Source organism: Salmo trutta, chromosome 13, assembly GCF_901001165.1.
Source record: "Salmo trutta chromosome 13, fSalTru1.1, whole genome shotgun sequence".
NCBI classification, from domain to species: Eukaryota; Metazoa; Chordata; class Actinopteri; order Salmoniformes; family Salmonidae; genus Salmo; species Salmo trutta.
This window is the reverse complement of record NC_042969.1, coordinates 66,245,857-66,260,798: the sequence shown is the minus strand read 5'-3', so window position 1 is coordinate 66,260,798 and position 14,942 is coordinate 66,245,857. Positions and strand designations below refer to the sequence as shown.

Sequence of the window (14,942 nt, the reverse complement as noted above, 5' to 3'; positions counted from 1 at the left end):
GGACCAAAAGTGTTACCACAGAGAGTCAAGACACACACGCAGTGCATTAAAAGGTGAGTGGATGTTTTTCCCCTCAGAACGTCGACTTCAAAAAGATCCTCTAATGGTTAGTATAGAGAGAGGTAAACCTCTGCAGCCAGACCTCTGCAGCCAGACCTCTGCAGCCAGCTACACTGTGATCCTCCGTTCCCTAGTGGGTTAGTTCTCACCCTTTACTATGACAGCCTGGGTTGTTATCTGAGATTATCCAGTCCTGTCCAGACAAAAGGCCTATCACACAACTCAACCACTTCATCTACACAGTGACCCAACGAGGGGTAGAACCAGTGGGACAGATTCAAATCCAGCTCTGTAAAAAAACGACATTATTTTGGAATATCTTAATCTCTCTGTCTGACTACTGTATGTGGATAAGAGAAGAGGTTTTCATACAGGTTTGAAAATTGTGGGGAAAAGGTTTGGTTTTAAAATATAATCTGACAGCAAGAGGAGAGGAGAGATGCCAGAGAACGCTATGATTCTCTCAGTCTCACCCCCCCGTCTCTTCCTTCCAGCATACCAATTAGAGAAAAGGATGAGGCGAGGACGTGGAGGAAGAATCCCAAACAAAGTCAAACACAACGCATGAGAGGAAAACAAGAAGCGGGCAGATCAAACGGAGGAGAGAACAAAGAGAAGAGTGCTGAGAGGAGGAAGGAGGGGGGAAGAAGAGGGCTTGAGAGCAGGCTAGAATGGGATTCAATAACCCCCCCATGTAGGACCGATTAAGAACCCCAGGCACACGCGCACAGAACATCCAAATGCCAACTGTTGGAGGGGTGAGGTTTGGCTTTAAACTATAGTCTCCACAGGTGCATTTAGCTGCTTGTCTGAGTAACGAAGAGAAGCTGTGCCCCACAAAATGTATTACACATTATTGCATAAGTGAATGTCTCAGGGTGTGAGGGAGGGGTAGAATCAGGATAAGTATGAGATCTCCGAGATGCAGGCTCATACCTCCATGACCTTAGGGTTGTCCTGCCAGCCCAGCGTGCACAGGATCAGGCCCCATCTCTGGGCAGAGCGAGCCTTGTCGATGGCCTGGAGCCGGATGGACCGCATGGCTTCATGGTCATAGTACTCCCTGGAGAATATCTTACTGTACGGGTCGTACCTAAACACACACATACACACAAGCACACGAGCACACAGACATACACACAAAAGCACAGGCATTTGCAATCATACACAAACACACAAAACATGCACATCAGCGTGTATTGTTCACAACTGGTATCTACCTCGAGGATAGAAGCGCAAGAGAAAATCCAATCATGAAAATCCATCAAGTATTAAGGCAGTTATCTGAGAGAAAAGAGGCATTTTAGAGAAACAAATCTTTCTCTCTCTACCAGGAGAGCTCAGCTCAGCACATCTTGAGATGATCATGTTGTTTATTAGAGACCGAGAGGAGGGCAGTAGTGCATACATGTATACAACAAACACCATCTCATATAAATAGTTTCCCACCAATACAGCTGAGTGGCAATGACACCATAATGACAACCTCCTACAAGGTGAACCACATCACTCCTGTATACAGTCCTTTCGGAAAGTATTCAGACCCCTTGATTTCTTTCCACATTTTGTTACAGCCTTATTCTAAAATTAATGAAATGTTTTTTTTTTCATCAATCTACACACAATACCCCATATTTACAAAGCAAAAACAAGTTTTTAGACATTTTTGCAAATGTATTAAAAATAAACTGAAATATCACATATACATAGGTACTCAGTACTTTGTTGAAGCACCTTTGGCTGCAATAACAACCTTCTGCCTTCTTGGGTATGACGCTACAAGGTTGGAACACCTGTATTTAGGGAGTTTCCCCCATTCTTCTCTGCAGATCCTCTCAAGCTCTGTCAGGTTGGATGGGGAGCGTCGCTGCACAGCTATTTTAAGCTCTCTCCAGAGATGCTAGATCGGGTTCAAGTTTGGGCTCTGGCTGGGCCACTCAAGAACATTCAGAGACTTGTTCCAAAGCCACTCCTGCATTGTATTGGCTGTGTGCTTAGGATTGTCTCCCCAGTCTGACATCCTGAGCGCTCTGGAGCAGGTTTTTTATAAAGTCTCTCTCTGTACTTTGCTCCGTTCATCTTTCCCTCGATCCTGACTAGTCGACGACACAATAGTGGTAGGCCTGATCACCGACAACAATGAGACAGTGGTGCCAGGACAACAACCTCTCCCTCAACAGGATCAAGACAAAGGAGATGATGTGGACTACAGGAAAAAGGAGGGCACACCCCCAATCTCATCGACGGGGCTGTTGCGGAGCAGGTTGAGAGCTTCAAGTTCCTTGGTGTCCACATCACCAACAAACTAACATGGTCCAAGCACACCAAGACAGACGTGAAGAGGGCACGACAAAGCCTATTCCCCCTCAGGAGACTGAAAAGATTTGGCATGGGTCCTCAGATCCTCAAAAAGCTCTACAGCTGCACCACCGAGAGCATCCTGACTGGTTGCATCACCGCCTGGTATGGCAACTGCTTCTCCTCCGATCGCAAGTCACTACATACGGCCAAGATCATCACCGGGGCCAAGCTTCCTGCCATCCAGGACCTCTATACCAGGCGGTGTCAGAGAAAGGCCCTAAAAATTGGCAACGACGCCAGACACTCTAGTCATAGACTGTTCTCTCTGTTACCACACGGCAAGCGGTACCGAAGTGCCAAGTCTAGGTCCAAAAGGCATCTTAACAGATTCTACCCCCAAGCTATAAGACTCCTGAACAGCTAATCAAATGGCAACTCAGACTATTTGCATTCCCCCCACCCCCATTTTTACACTGCTGCTACTCTCTGTTTATTACCCATGCATAGTCCCTGTACCTCTACCTACATGTACATATTAACTCAATTACCTTGAATAACCTGTTCCCCCGCCCATTGACTCTGTACCGGTACCCCCTGTATATAGCCTCGCTACTGTTATATTATTACATTATTGCACCTTAATTATTTGTTATTTTTCTACTTATCATTTTATTTATTTTTTCTTCAGTTTATTTTTGTAAATACTTTAACACTTATTTTTCTTAAAACTGCATTGTTGGTTAAGGGCTTATAAGTAAGCTTTTCACTGTAAAGTCAACTACACCTGTTGTATTCGACACGTGACAAATAAAATGATAGTTTATTTTAATTTTGATACTCCCAGTCCCGGCCGCTGAAAAACATCCCCACAGCATGATGCTGCCACCACCATGCTTCACCGTAGGGATGGTGCCAGGTTTCCTCCAGACTTGGCATTCAGGCTAAATAGTTCAATCTTGGTTTCATCAGATCAGAGAATCTTGTTTCTCATGGTCTGAGAGTCCTTTAGGTGGCTGAGGAGGGGCTTCCGTCTGGCAATGGCCTGATTTGTGGTGTGCTGCAGAGATGGGAGAACCTTCCAGAAGGACAACCATCTCCAGAGGAACTCTAGAGCTCTGTCAGAGTGACCATCGGGTTATTGGTCCCCTCTGACCAAGGCCCTTCACCCCCGATTGTTCAGTTTGGCCGGGCGAGTTGAGTCTCATAGCAAAGAGTCGGAACACTTACAGTACCAGTCAAAAGTTTGGACACCTACTCATTCAAGGGTTTTTCTTTCATTTGACTATTTCCTACATTGTAGAATAGTGAAGACATCAAAACTATGAAATAACACATATGGAATCATGTAGTAACCAAAAAAGTGTTAAACAAATCAAAATATATTTTAGATTCTTCAAAGTAGCCACCCGTTGCCTTGATGACAGCTTTGCACACTCCTGGCATTCTCTAAACCAGCTTCATGAGGTAGTCACCTGGAATGCATTTCAATTAACAGGTGTGCCTTGTTAAAAGTTAATTTGTTGAACTTCTTTCCTTCTTAATGTGTTTTAGCCAATCAGTTGCGTTGTGACAAGGCAGGTGTGGTATACAGAAGATAGCCCTATTTGGTAAAAAACCAAGTCCATATTATGGCAAGAACAGCTCAAATATGCAAAGAGAAAAGACAGTCCATCATTACTTTAAGACATGAAGGTCAGTCAATCTGGAAAATGTAAAGAACTTTTAAAGTTTCTTCATGTGCAGTCACAAAAACAATCAAGCTCTATGATGAAATTGGCTCTTATGAGGACCGCCACAGGAAAGACCGAGACTTACCTCTGCTGCAGAGGATAAGTTCATTAGAGTTAACAGCACCTCAGAATGCAGCCCAACTAAATTCTTCACAGAGTTCAGGTAACAGACACATCTCAACATCAACTGTTCAGAGGAGACTACTTGAATCAGGCCTTCATGGTTAAATTGCTGCAAAGAAACCACTACTAAAGCACACCAATAATAAGAAGAGACTTGCTTGGGCCAAGAAACACGAGCAATGGACATTAAACCGGTGGAAATCTGTCATTTTGACTGATGAGTACAAATTAGAGATTTTTGGTTGCAACCACCATGACTTTGTGAGACGCAGAGTAAGTGAGCGGATGATCTCCGCATGTGTGGTTCCCACCGTGAAGCATGGAGGAGGAATTCAAGGCACACTTAACCAGCACGGCAACCACAGCATTCTGCAGTGATACGCCATCCCATCTGGTTTGCGCTTAGTGGGACTATCATTTGTTTTTCAACTGGACAATGACCCAAAACACACCTCCAGGCTGTGTAAGGGCTATTTGACCAAGGAGAGTGACGAGTGCTGCATCAGATGACCTGGCCTCCACAATCACCCAACCTCAACCCAATTGAGATGGTTTGGGATGAGTTGGACTGCAGAGTGAAGGAAAAGCAGTCAACAAGTGCTCAGCATGTGTGGGAACTCCTTCAAGATGGTTGGAAAAGCATTACTCATGAAGCTGGTTAAGAGAATACCAAGAGTTTGCAAAGCTGTCATCAAGGCAAAGGGTGGCTACTTTGAAGAACTTAAAATATATTTTGATTTGTTTAACACGTTTTTGGTTACTACGTGATTCCATATGTGTTATTTCATAGAAAATAGTAAAAAATTAAGAAAAACACTGGAATGAGTAGGTGTGTCCAAACTTTTGACAGGTACTGTATGTAAATAAGGTATGCATGTTTTTTTTTATTTCTGATACATTTGCAAAAATTCCCACCATTTATTTCAGATACATTTGCAATGTTCCCACCAAATGTTTTCCAGGAACTAAGCAAATTTCAGGTCTGCAGAGTGAAAACTTGAACGTTGTGATAATTCTGTGTGACTTCCAGTGTGTTTACTGTGAACACTGAGGCTCTACCTGCTTTAAGTTACAGTTTTAACAGAGGTCATGTAGGCTACTGTGGCTATTTGATCATAATGTAGGCCTACCAGAGTGGCCTACCATCAAAAACAATGGAGAAAATGCATACCATAACATTTTAACATGGAAATAGCTGTTCTATCATTCAGCCTACAGTAGCAGCCAATGTGTGGTGTTCAATGTAGGCCTACATTCTATGAGACTTTTGAAACAAACATGCAGGGCTTGACATTAACCTGTTTATCCACTTGTCCTTCAGACAAGGAGGTGACTGAAAATGTTGTTGTGTTGTTTGATGCAAGAAACCACTTTACAAAATAAAATGCATTATTAATCCCATACCATTATTACAGAGAATCAGACAAATTATGCTACCCTCTGCCTATTGGCTACTTAGCTTATTTAAGCCTGTCTCAAAATACAACACTGCCTCTTTAAGACCAAAAAAAGCTCTTTACCTGACTGGCTTTTTAAAGACGTCTAGAAATGTACACATTTTGTGCTCTTGTAGAAAGCAATCATGCTTCTATTTCTGACTACAAATGATCAATAACTGGGCTAATAACCCACCAAATAGCAAAGGACATGAACAAAATGTGCACAGTTGGCTACACGCAGCTCTCGCTTTGATCTCAAAACAACTGCATCTATTCACGACCCCTCATGTTGTAAACACAGTCCAGTTCAACGTAAATGGCACAGATACATATATGGCAATGGTGTATTTGCATATAGACCTACTGCAGCTCTGATTGGTTATGCCGCACCTGTCTGTGTAGAGTACGGACCGAGTCCTGCGCAATAGAAATCCTACGCCGATGTGTTCTGCCGACAACATAATCTCTTGCATAGTTAGTTTTGTTTCAGTATGTTGCATTGAAAGTGGCTAATATTGCGTTGATTCGATCACAAATGCCACATTGAAGGGAAACGTTGATAGTGTTAACTAACAGGGAAAACTCTAGAAAGTTGAGTGAAGGTCAATCTCGTGCTTCTCTCCGTGGGCTGATATTCTTCTGTGCTCTGCACGGCAGTCGAAGAGAGCAGCGCGGCAGTCCAGGGGAGCTGCTCGGCAGTCCAGGGGAGCTGCGCGGCAGTCTTGGGCTACCACTCGCCCGTGCAGCTCCCCTGGACTGCATGCAGCTTAGAGGGAACAGTGCTGATAAGCGCCTAAATTGGAACGCAGTGGCTGTACAGTAACATACAATACATCATGTCAGAGCTCAAGGTCTCCGCTTCACAGCGCAGAATTGGTTTTGACTGACAGCCATTCTGAACTTGAGCACCGCACACGACAAGAAGTTGCCCCCCCCCCCCCCCCCGCTAATTAGGCAACTTTTGTACATTCTGGTTGTCAGAGAAGGAAATGCTGTAAATAAAGAGGACTCGATGTAGTTTGAAAGATGAGACATTGAGGATTATAACAAATGCCGCTTTGATGTCATAGAAGCAAGCCAAACACCTGTTAGTCCAGATGTGCACTTCACATTTCCATATCATAAAACTCATGCAATATACAGTGTCAACGTTCATATTCACAATGCTTGATGTACAGATACAAGATGACATGGCGTCATACCCTGGGTTGTCCTGAACAGAATGAGCCCGTTTGTGGTATTGTAAAGACATTTGGCGGGGAACACGCACCTGAATGCACTCGTGACTCTATTCTATGCACACCAAAATTATGATCTGCTTCTCTGAATTGCCTTGTGAAAGCCTAACACTGTGAGATCATATTTTGTAACTTAGCTAGCCATGTTGGCAATAAAACACGCGTTCAAATCATGCCCAACTGACCAGATTGCAATTTATAATGGGCAATTTTTGGAATGTGTAAACAGTAATTGTGTAAAGGCAGGGATGCAGGGCTGTGCTCCAAATAAAATGACCAGTCTGCTTGCTCTAGTTCCTCAACCGCACAGCAAGGAGAGCTTAAAATAGCACCTTATAGTTGAAGACTCTTCTTTGAGCCATAAAAGTGCATTGAAATGACTTAGGAACTGTGTCGACTGGAGAGGTGTGTTGCCACTTGGAGACACCAGTTAGTCCTCTCACTCAGACCCTTATGTTGCACCTGCCCCCAATGTTCCATTAATATTCTTATCATGTTACTGAATGTATCCAGAGTATTTTCTCATTTCGTTATCAACAAATGTTGCGAAAAGTACAGTAGATGTAAAACACCAATAAAATCAACAGTGTAATGTTTGGATTCAGTCTTGTTCCAGATTCATTGTTTTGTCCTCACCTTTAGTCTAATCATTTTCCCCATAATCTCCAAACTTATACATATGCTTTCCATATTTCTTCTGTAAGACATATTTCAATTTAGCCCTATAGGCCAATTGGAACGACTGTAAGGAGGTAAAGGGTTATTATATGTATGCTATTATTTACCTGTAGGCATGTATCTCTGGGTTGGCAATCATGATGGACTCCAGGTGGAACCTGCCATCTCCCAGGTAGCTATAAATACAAACACAACACACACAGAGGCACAGGATGAGAGAGATACAAACACAGTAAGACAGACACACTCCCTGCATACCTGCTGTGGAACAACAATTCTCTCTCTCCATCCCTCCCTCCCTATCTCTCCTTCCTCTCCACCCCCCACCCCTCTCTCCTGGTGAAACAAAGTGGTCTCAGAGGACCTATGCCTGGGGTTCAGGGGTTCAAGGTGTGACCAGGGGCTGCTGATGTATAGGAACACTGCCACACACCACCCCTGTGATGACCCTATGTTGTTTATCCACTACCAGGCTTTTCAATTAACCCAGGGGTGTTATTAGTTGGCCCACCGAGACCAGTGATGGGGCAGGGTTCAAGGGGCGCACGCACACACATAATTATCATCCCGGGGGTGTTCTGGGAGGAGGCCTGCTATTGGCTGAGTGAAGGGTCCAGGCCTCTGTTACCGTGGCGAGTTCGCAGAGGCCCAAGGGGAGACAGACAATTAGAGGATCTAATTAGCCAGCATTTAGGAAAGTGTGTGTGGAACAGGCTGTGGGTGAGCATCCAGAGGGACCCCCAGGAGCCACAACTACCCTCCACACAGACAGGCAGGCCTGCACGCATAGACACACACCCAAAATAACACACACCCACGCACTAGTGGTGCGCGGGTTGACTCATAACCTGCAGTCCCCGCGGTTATATCTGGGTTTAGGGTCATGAAATATTGTGTGGATGAAGGGCGGGTGGGTTGAATAAAGAGAAAGTGATGCATAAAAAAATCCATAAATGTATAATTATTGTGCAATTCACATTTATAGGCTACATTGAGGTTTTTCTTTCATTATTATTTGTAACTGCCATTAGCATATAAGCCTAAGCTTTAGGGCCTAACTGTACGGACACCAAATACACAGCAATCACCAAATACACGGCAATCACCAAATGCTTTTGGGAATCTGGGCAGAAAAAGTTAACATCGATCCACTGAGGCAAAAAGGACATTGTCAGAGTTGAATTAAATAAGAGAAAAGCTGTAAAATGGAGATTTGAAAATAAAGAGAAGGGAGGGCCAGAACAGTAGTCTAATGTTTGGGAAACATGTTGTGTGCCGACTAGAAATTCAACAGTCACAAGATGGGGACTTGAAATACAGAACGTCAAGGAGCTATACTGTTCTGAAATCATCATGAGAGGCCGCAGTGGATCGCGTACATCCATACCCTCATATCAGTCAGTGCTGGTCCTAGCCTTTTCTACACATTTTACCATAGGTTGTAGAGAAAATGTTGCAGTTTTAAACAAAGTTTGCTGAAATTCTACAAATTTTGCCTTGGGGCGAAGATTTTTTCTCTCTCACATAGCCTAATACAATATTAACTCCTGCAGAAAAATTATACTCCTTTTTATTTGGGAACAGGAGTGGTGAAATATGATTTATTTACCGTCTGTAAAGATGTTATCTTTATCAGTATCATAAAAGTGATCTGAAATCTTGTCAGAAACATGTTGGGTCGTTTTTCACAGCATTTAATTCCCTTCAAATCTATCAAACTGATGTAATTTGGACATTTACAGATTTCACCTAGATTGAAGCATTCATTCTATCGATGTATGACATTTTCTGGTGAGCAAGGGTTTATTTAGATAATCTGCATGTATCTAATTACAGACTAAAATCAACAGACTAACATACTATAAATAGCCTACCAAAATGTTGGCAATTATAAACAAAAACAGCTTAGGTTTAAAAAACACAGGCCTCAGATTTTCAATTTATCACATAGTCAGGCGGTTGTGGATGGTTTATTAGCAATAGCGGTTGGGTGAACAAACACGCACACACTCAGTCACTGAGACTAGATGGTGTGTGTGGGGATGTGTATTCGTGTGTGAGCGCGTGTGCATCTGTGTCTTTGTGTGTATAGCAGGGTAAAAACAGGGTAATTGTGAGCCAAGAAGAAAATTAAAGACGAGTGATGACTATTGTGCCGAGTGCCGGGTGCTTGCTTTTCAATAATATCCAAGGTCCCTCTATAATCACACTGGCTACAATGAGCCTCCTGCTTTTCAACATCACACCCTGTATGTGTTTCTCTGCTTTAAGAGGTTAGCGCTCTATAGCACTCCTGTGAGGGCCTTTGTTATCCTATCATTCATATTGCATTGTCCTTTGTAGGTGAGCTGAGTGATGCTGTGCTATAATGGTGAACAGACTGCACTTGTGAAGGTGGTAAATGACCTTTTAATGGCATCAGACTGAGGCTCTGCATCTGTCCTCGTGCTCCTAGATCTTAGTGCTGCTTTTGATACCATCGATCACCACATTCTTTTGGAGAGATTGGAAACCCACATTGGTCTACACGGACAAGTTCTGGCCTGGTTTAGATCTTATCTGTAGGAAAGATATCAGTTTGTCTCTGTGAATGGTTTGTCCTCTGACAAATCAACTGTAAATTTCGGTGTTCCTCAAGGTTCCGTTTTAGGACCACTATTGTTTTCACTATATATTTTACCTCTTGGGGATGTCATTGGAAAACATAATGTTAAATTTCACTGCTATGCGGATGACACACAGCTGTACATTTCAATGAAACATGGTGAAGCTCCAAAATTGCCCTCGCTATAAGCCTGTGTTTCAGACATAAGGAAGTGCATGGCTGCAAACGTTCTACTTTTAAACTCGGACAAAACAGAGATGCTTGTTCTAGGTCCCAAGAACCAAAGAGATCTTCTGTTGAATCTGACAATTAATCTTGATGGTTGTACAGTCGTCTCAAATAAAACTGAAGGACCTCGGCGTTACTCTGGACCCTGATCTCTCTTTTGACGAACATATCAAGACTGTTTCAAGGACAGCTTTTTTCCATCTATGTAACATTGCAAAAATCTGAAACTTTCTGTCCAAAAATGATGCAGAAAAATTAATCCATGCTTTTGTTACTTCTAGGTTAGACTACCGCAATGCTCTACTTTCCAGCTACCTAGATAAAGCACTAAATAAACTTCAGTTAGTGCAAAATACGACTGCTAGAATCCTGACTAGAACCAAAAAATGTGATCATATTACTCCAGTGCTAGCCTCCCTACACCTATGATTGAGTGTAGTCTGGCCCAGGAGTGTGAAGGTGAACGGAAAGACTCTGGAGCAACGAACCGCCCTTGCTGTCTCTGCCTGGCCGGTTCCCCTCTCTCAACTGGGATTCTCTGCCTCTAACCCTATTACAGGGGCTGAGTCACTGGCTTACTGGTGTTCTTCCATGCCGTCCCTAGGAGGGGTGCGTCACTTGAGTGGGTTGAGTCACTGACTTGGTCTTCCTGTCTGGGTTGGCGCCCCCCCTTGGGTTGTGTCGTGGCGGAGATCTTTGTGGGCTATACTCGGCCTTGTCTTAGGATGGTAAGTTGGTGGTTGAAGATATCCCTCTAGTGGTGTGGGGGCTATGCTTTGGGAAAGTGGGTGGGGTTATATCCTGCCTGCTTGGCCCTGTCCGGGGGTATCGTCGGATGGGACCACAGTGTCTCCTGACCTCTCCTGTCTCAGCCTCCAGTACTTATGCTGCAGTAGTTTATGTGTCGGGGGGCTAGGGTCAGTCTGTTATATCTGGAGTATTTCTCCTGTCTTATCCGGTGTCCTGTGTGAATTTAAGTATGCTCTCTCTAATTCTCTCTTTCTTTCTTTCTCTCTCTCTCAGAGGATCTGAGCCCTAGGACCATGCCTCAGGACTACCTGGCATGATGACTCCTTGCTGTCCCCTGTCCACCTGGCCGTGCTGCTGCTCCAGTTTCAACTGTTCTGCCTGCGGCTATGGAACCCTGACCTGTTCACCGGACGTGCTACCTGTCCCAGACCTGCTGTTTTCAACTCTCTAGAGACAGCAGGAGCGGTAGACATACTCTCGATGATCGGCTATGAAAAGCCAACTGACATTTACTCTTGAGGTGCTGACTTGTTGCACCCTCGACAACTACTGTGATTATTATTATTTGACAATGCTGGTCATTTATGAACATTTGAACATCTTGGCCATGTTCTGTTATAATCTCCACCCGGCACAGCCAGAAGAGGACTGGGCACCCATCATAGCCTGGTTCCTCTCTAGGTTTCTTCCTAGGTTCCGGCCTTTGTAGGGAGTTTTTTCTAGCCACCGTGCTTCTACACCTGCATTGCTTGCTGTTTGGGGTTTTAGGCTGGGTTTCTGTACAGCACTTTGAGATATCAGCTGATGTAAGAAGGGCTATTTAAATCCATTTGATTTGATTTGAACACCGTCCTGTATGTCCGCATTATGCATCAACACACTCCGATTCTGCTCTTAATGTCTGCAGACATTAGCAGCAGGGTCTGAGAGAGGAGAGCCAGGAGTCAGGATTAGACCTGAGGGCATCTGCTACTACAGATATTCATATAGCTGCTCTGTTCTAAAGCATTCAACCATTTTAACATACTTCTCAATTACTGGAATCATATAGATTCTATAACGTATTAAAGACATAGGGCATCTCAGAGACTAATATTCCATCCCTCATCCCACAATGTCCCAGCTACACTCAACTGAAGTCATTTCAACATCTACATAATAGATATCGCAGCAATAGGTCCCTCCGATGCCCTTTTACAAATAAACTTTTGAACACAATAAGAGACAAACATTTAGGTGACATTTAGGTGACCTAAACATTTAGGTGACTGAGAGATATTTCAAACTATTCATAAATGTCAAATCTGGTATATGCAAACTAAAATGAATGAAGCGAAATGTAATCCATGGACCATGATACTTCAACAGCCCTTATTTCTATCCATTATTACTGACGCCTCCTGCTGGTTTCCCGTTTCCAGGGTGTGTACTGTTCTGTACTCAGGTATGAGCTGGTTGTATGCTGCCCCTCAGAGCCACTGACATGAGGAGAGAGGGAGAGAGGGAGGGAGAAGGAGAGAGGGGAGAGAAAGGGTGAGAGACTCCGGGAGCTAATTCTCAGTCAAGATAATCAATTATTTCTCCCATCTCACCCCCACCCGCCCCCACACACACATCAAAGACACTCCACTTTAGATTAGTGGGCGAAGTACAAACCCACCCCTGGCACACACACGGCTTTGCTCTCCCGTGCGACCAGGCTGTTTCCTGTAATGGCTGTCTCTCCTCTACTTATCTGGCCAATCTAATCCCATACACTGGGAGGGGTGTGTGGAGATCATAACATAAGTACAGCATGGCTATTATTAGGAACCCACTATGTCTTAAAATGCATAGGATTGTGTGTCTATGTTAATACACTGGGGTCGTTTCCTATGTGTACTCACTGTTGCCTGAGTAACAGTGAGTACACAAGCTAGACAGGCTACTTGCAGCATGCAGCTGACACAGGGCAAGCCACCTTTGAGAAGCAAGCGAGAGAAGAGAGCAAATGCAGACACCATGGATTCTTTTAACAAAAATATCATACCTCCACACCCTCAGCTTGTATATAAAACTGGCTGCAGAAGCAAACTAAGGGAATATTTTGATTACAGAGCAGATGATGAGGGTCAACCCATCGAAACCATGGGAATATTTTGATTACAGAGCAGATGATGAGGGTCAACCCATCGAAACTATGGGAATATTTTGATTACAGAGCAGATGAGGGTCAACCCATCGAAACTAAGGGAATATTTTGATTACAGAGCAGATGAGGGTCAACCCATCGAAACTATGGGAATATTTTGATTACAGAGCAGATGAGGGTCAACCCATTGAAACTAAGGGAATATTTTGATTACAGAGCAGATGAGGGTCAACCCATCGAAACTATGGGAATATTTTGATTACAGAGCAGATGAGGGTCAACCCATCGAAACTAAGGGAATATTTTGATTACAGAGCAGATGAGGGTCAACCCATCGAAACTAAGGGAATATTTTGATTACAGAGCAGATGAGGGTCAACCCATCGAAACTATGGGAATATTTTGATTACAGAGCAGATGAGGGTCAACCCATCGAAACTATGGGAATATTTTGATTACAGAGCAGATGAGGGTCAACCCATTGAAACTATGGGAATATTTTGATTACAGAGCAGATGAGGGTCAACCCATTGAAACTATGGGAATATTTTGATTACAGAGCAGATGAGGGTCAACCCATCGAAACTATGGGAATATTTTGATTACAGAGCAGATGAGGGTCAACCCATCGAAACTAAGGGAATATTTTGATTACAGAGCAGATGACGGTCAACCCATTGAAACTAAGGGAATATTTTGATTACAGAGCAGATGACGGTCAACCCATCGAAACTATGGGAATATTTTGATTACAGAGCAGATGAGGGTCAACCCATTGAAACTAAGGGAATATTTTGATTACAGAGCAGATGAGGGTCAACCCATTGAAACTAAGGGAATATTTTGATTACAGAGCAGATGAGGGTCAACCCATCGAAACTAAGGGAATATTTTGATTACAGAGCAGATGAGGGTCAACCCATTGAAACTAAGGGAATATTTTGATTACAGAGCAGATGAGGGTCAACCCATCGAAACTAAGCAAAAGGTGCTACAAAAAAGCAGTGCAATGCGAAGGTTGTTTCGTTCCAGAAGGAAATAAAAAAAACATTTTACAGATGACATTTGCATTGTAACATTGTCGTTATTCTACTAAATTTGAATAATTTTTGAGTGACAATTAAAATAACATATATTCAGCATGACAATCATGTGAGCATTATAATATTATACACAAACTAAAAGTCGTGAAATGCGCATAATATATTAGACTACTTCGCGATTGTCTGGGCTTGCTACTAGTAGTAGCCACTAGCCAGCCAGCAGCCCTGGGCGGAGCATTGCACCCTGGGAAGGGAAATGCATTCTGGGAATTGTAGTAAAAATCCATGCTCTGTAAAATCCATTGTATTTCTATGGTGTACAGACTAATGTAGAAGCTTCAGAAATTAGCTTTTAAGTCTTTTTGTGTCATTTAATACATTAAATGATTTAGCTGTAATGAATAATGAATCATAGGTAATGAATGTCATTTGACCCAATATTATATCTATAGATGAGCAAATAACCCTGATATTGTATGTATCAAATTACATTGTAAAACAGTTTAGATGTAATGTAATTTTGGCTGCTCCGAGTCACCGATATGTTTTGCATAAGGAAAATTGAAAGGTATTCTTCTGTTATTTAATATGGTGTTGTATTTTTGAAAGACATTGA

The 14,942-nt window shown here is 43.1% G+C and overlaps 1 protein-coding gene across 1 annotated transcript in view; it reads right to left on the bottom strand.

Annotated features, from left to right (window-relative positions):
* dph1 (diphthamide biosynthesis 1) overlaps window positions 1–14,942 on the bottom strand; it is a 146,967-nt gene that overhangs the window by 26,541 nt on the left and 105,484 nt on the right. The window contains 2 exon segments of the mRNA XM_029773206.1: window positions 997–1,153; window positions 7,677–7,745. Coding sequence (XP_029629066.1) covers window positions 997–1,153; window positions 7,677–7,745 — 226 coding nt within the window.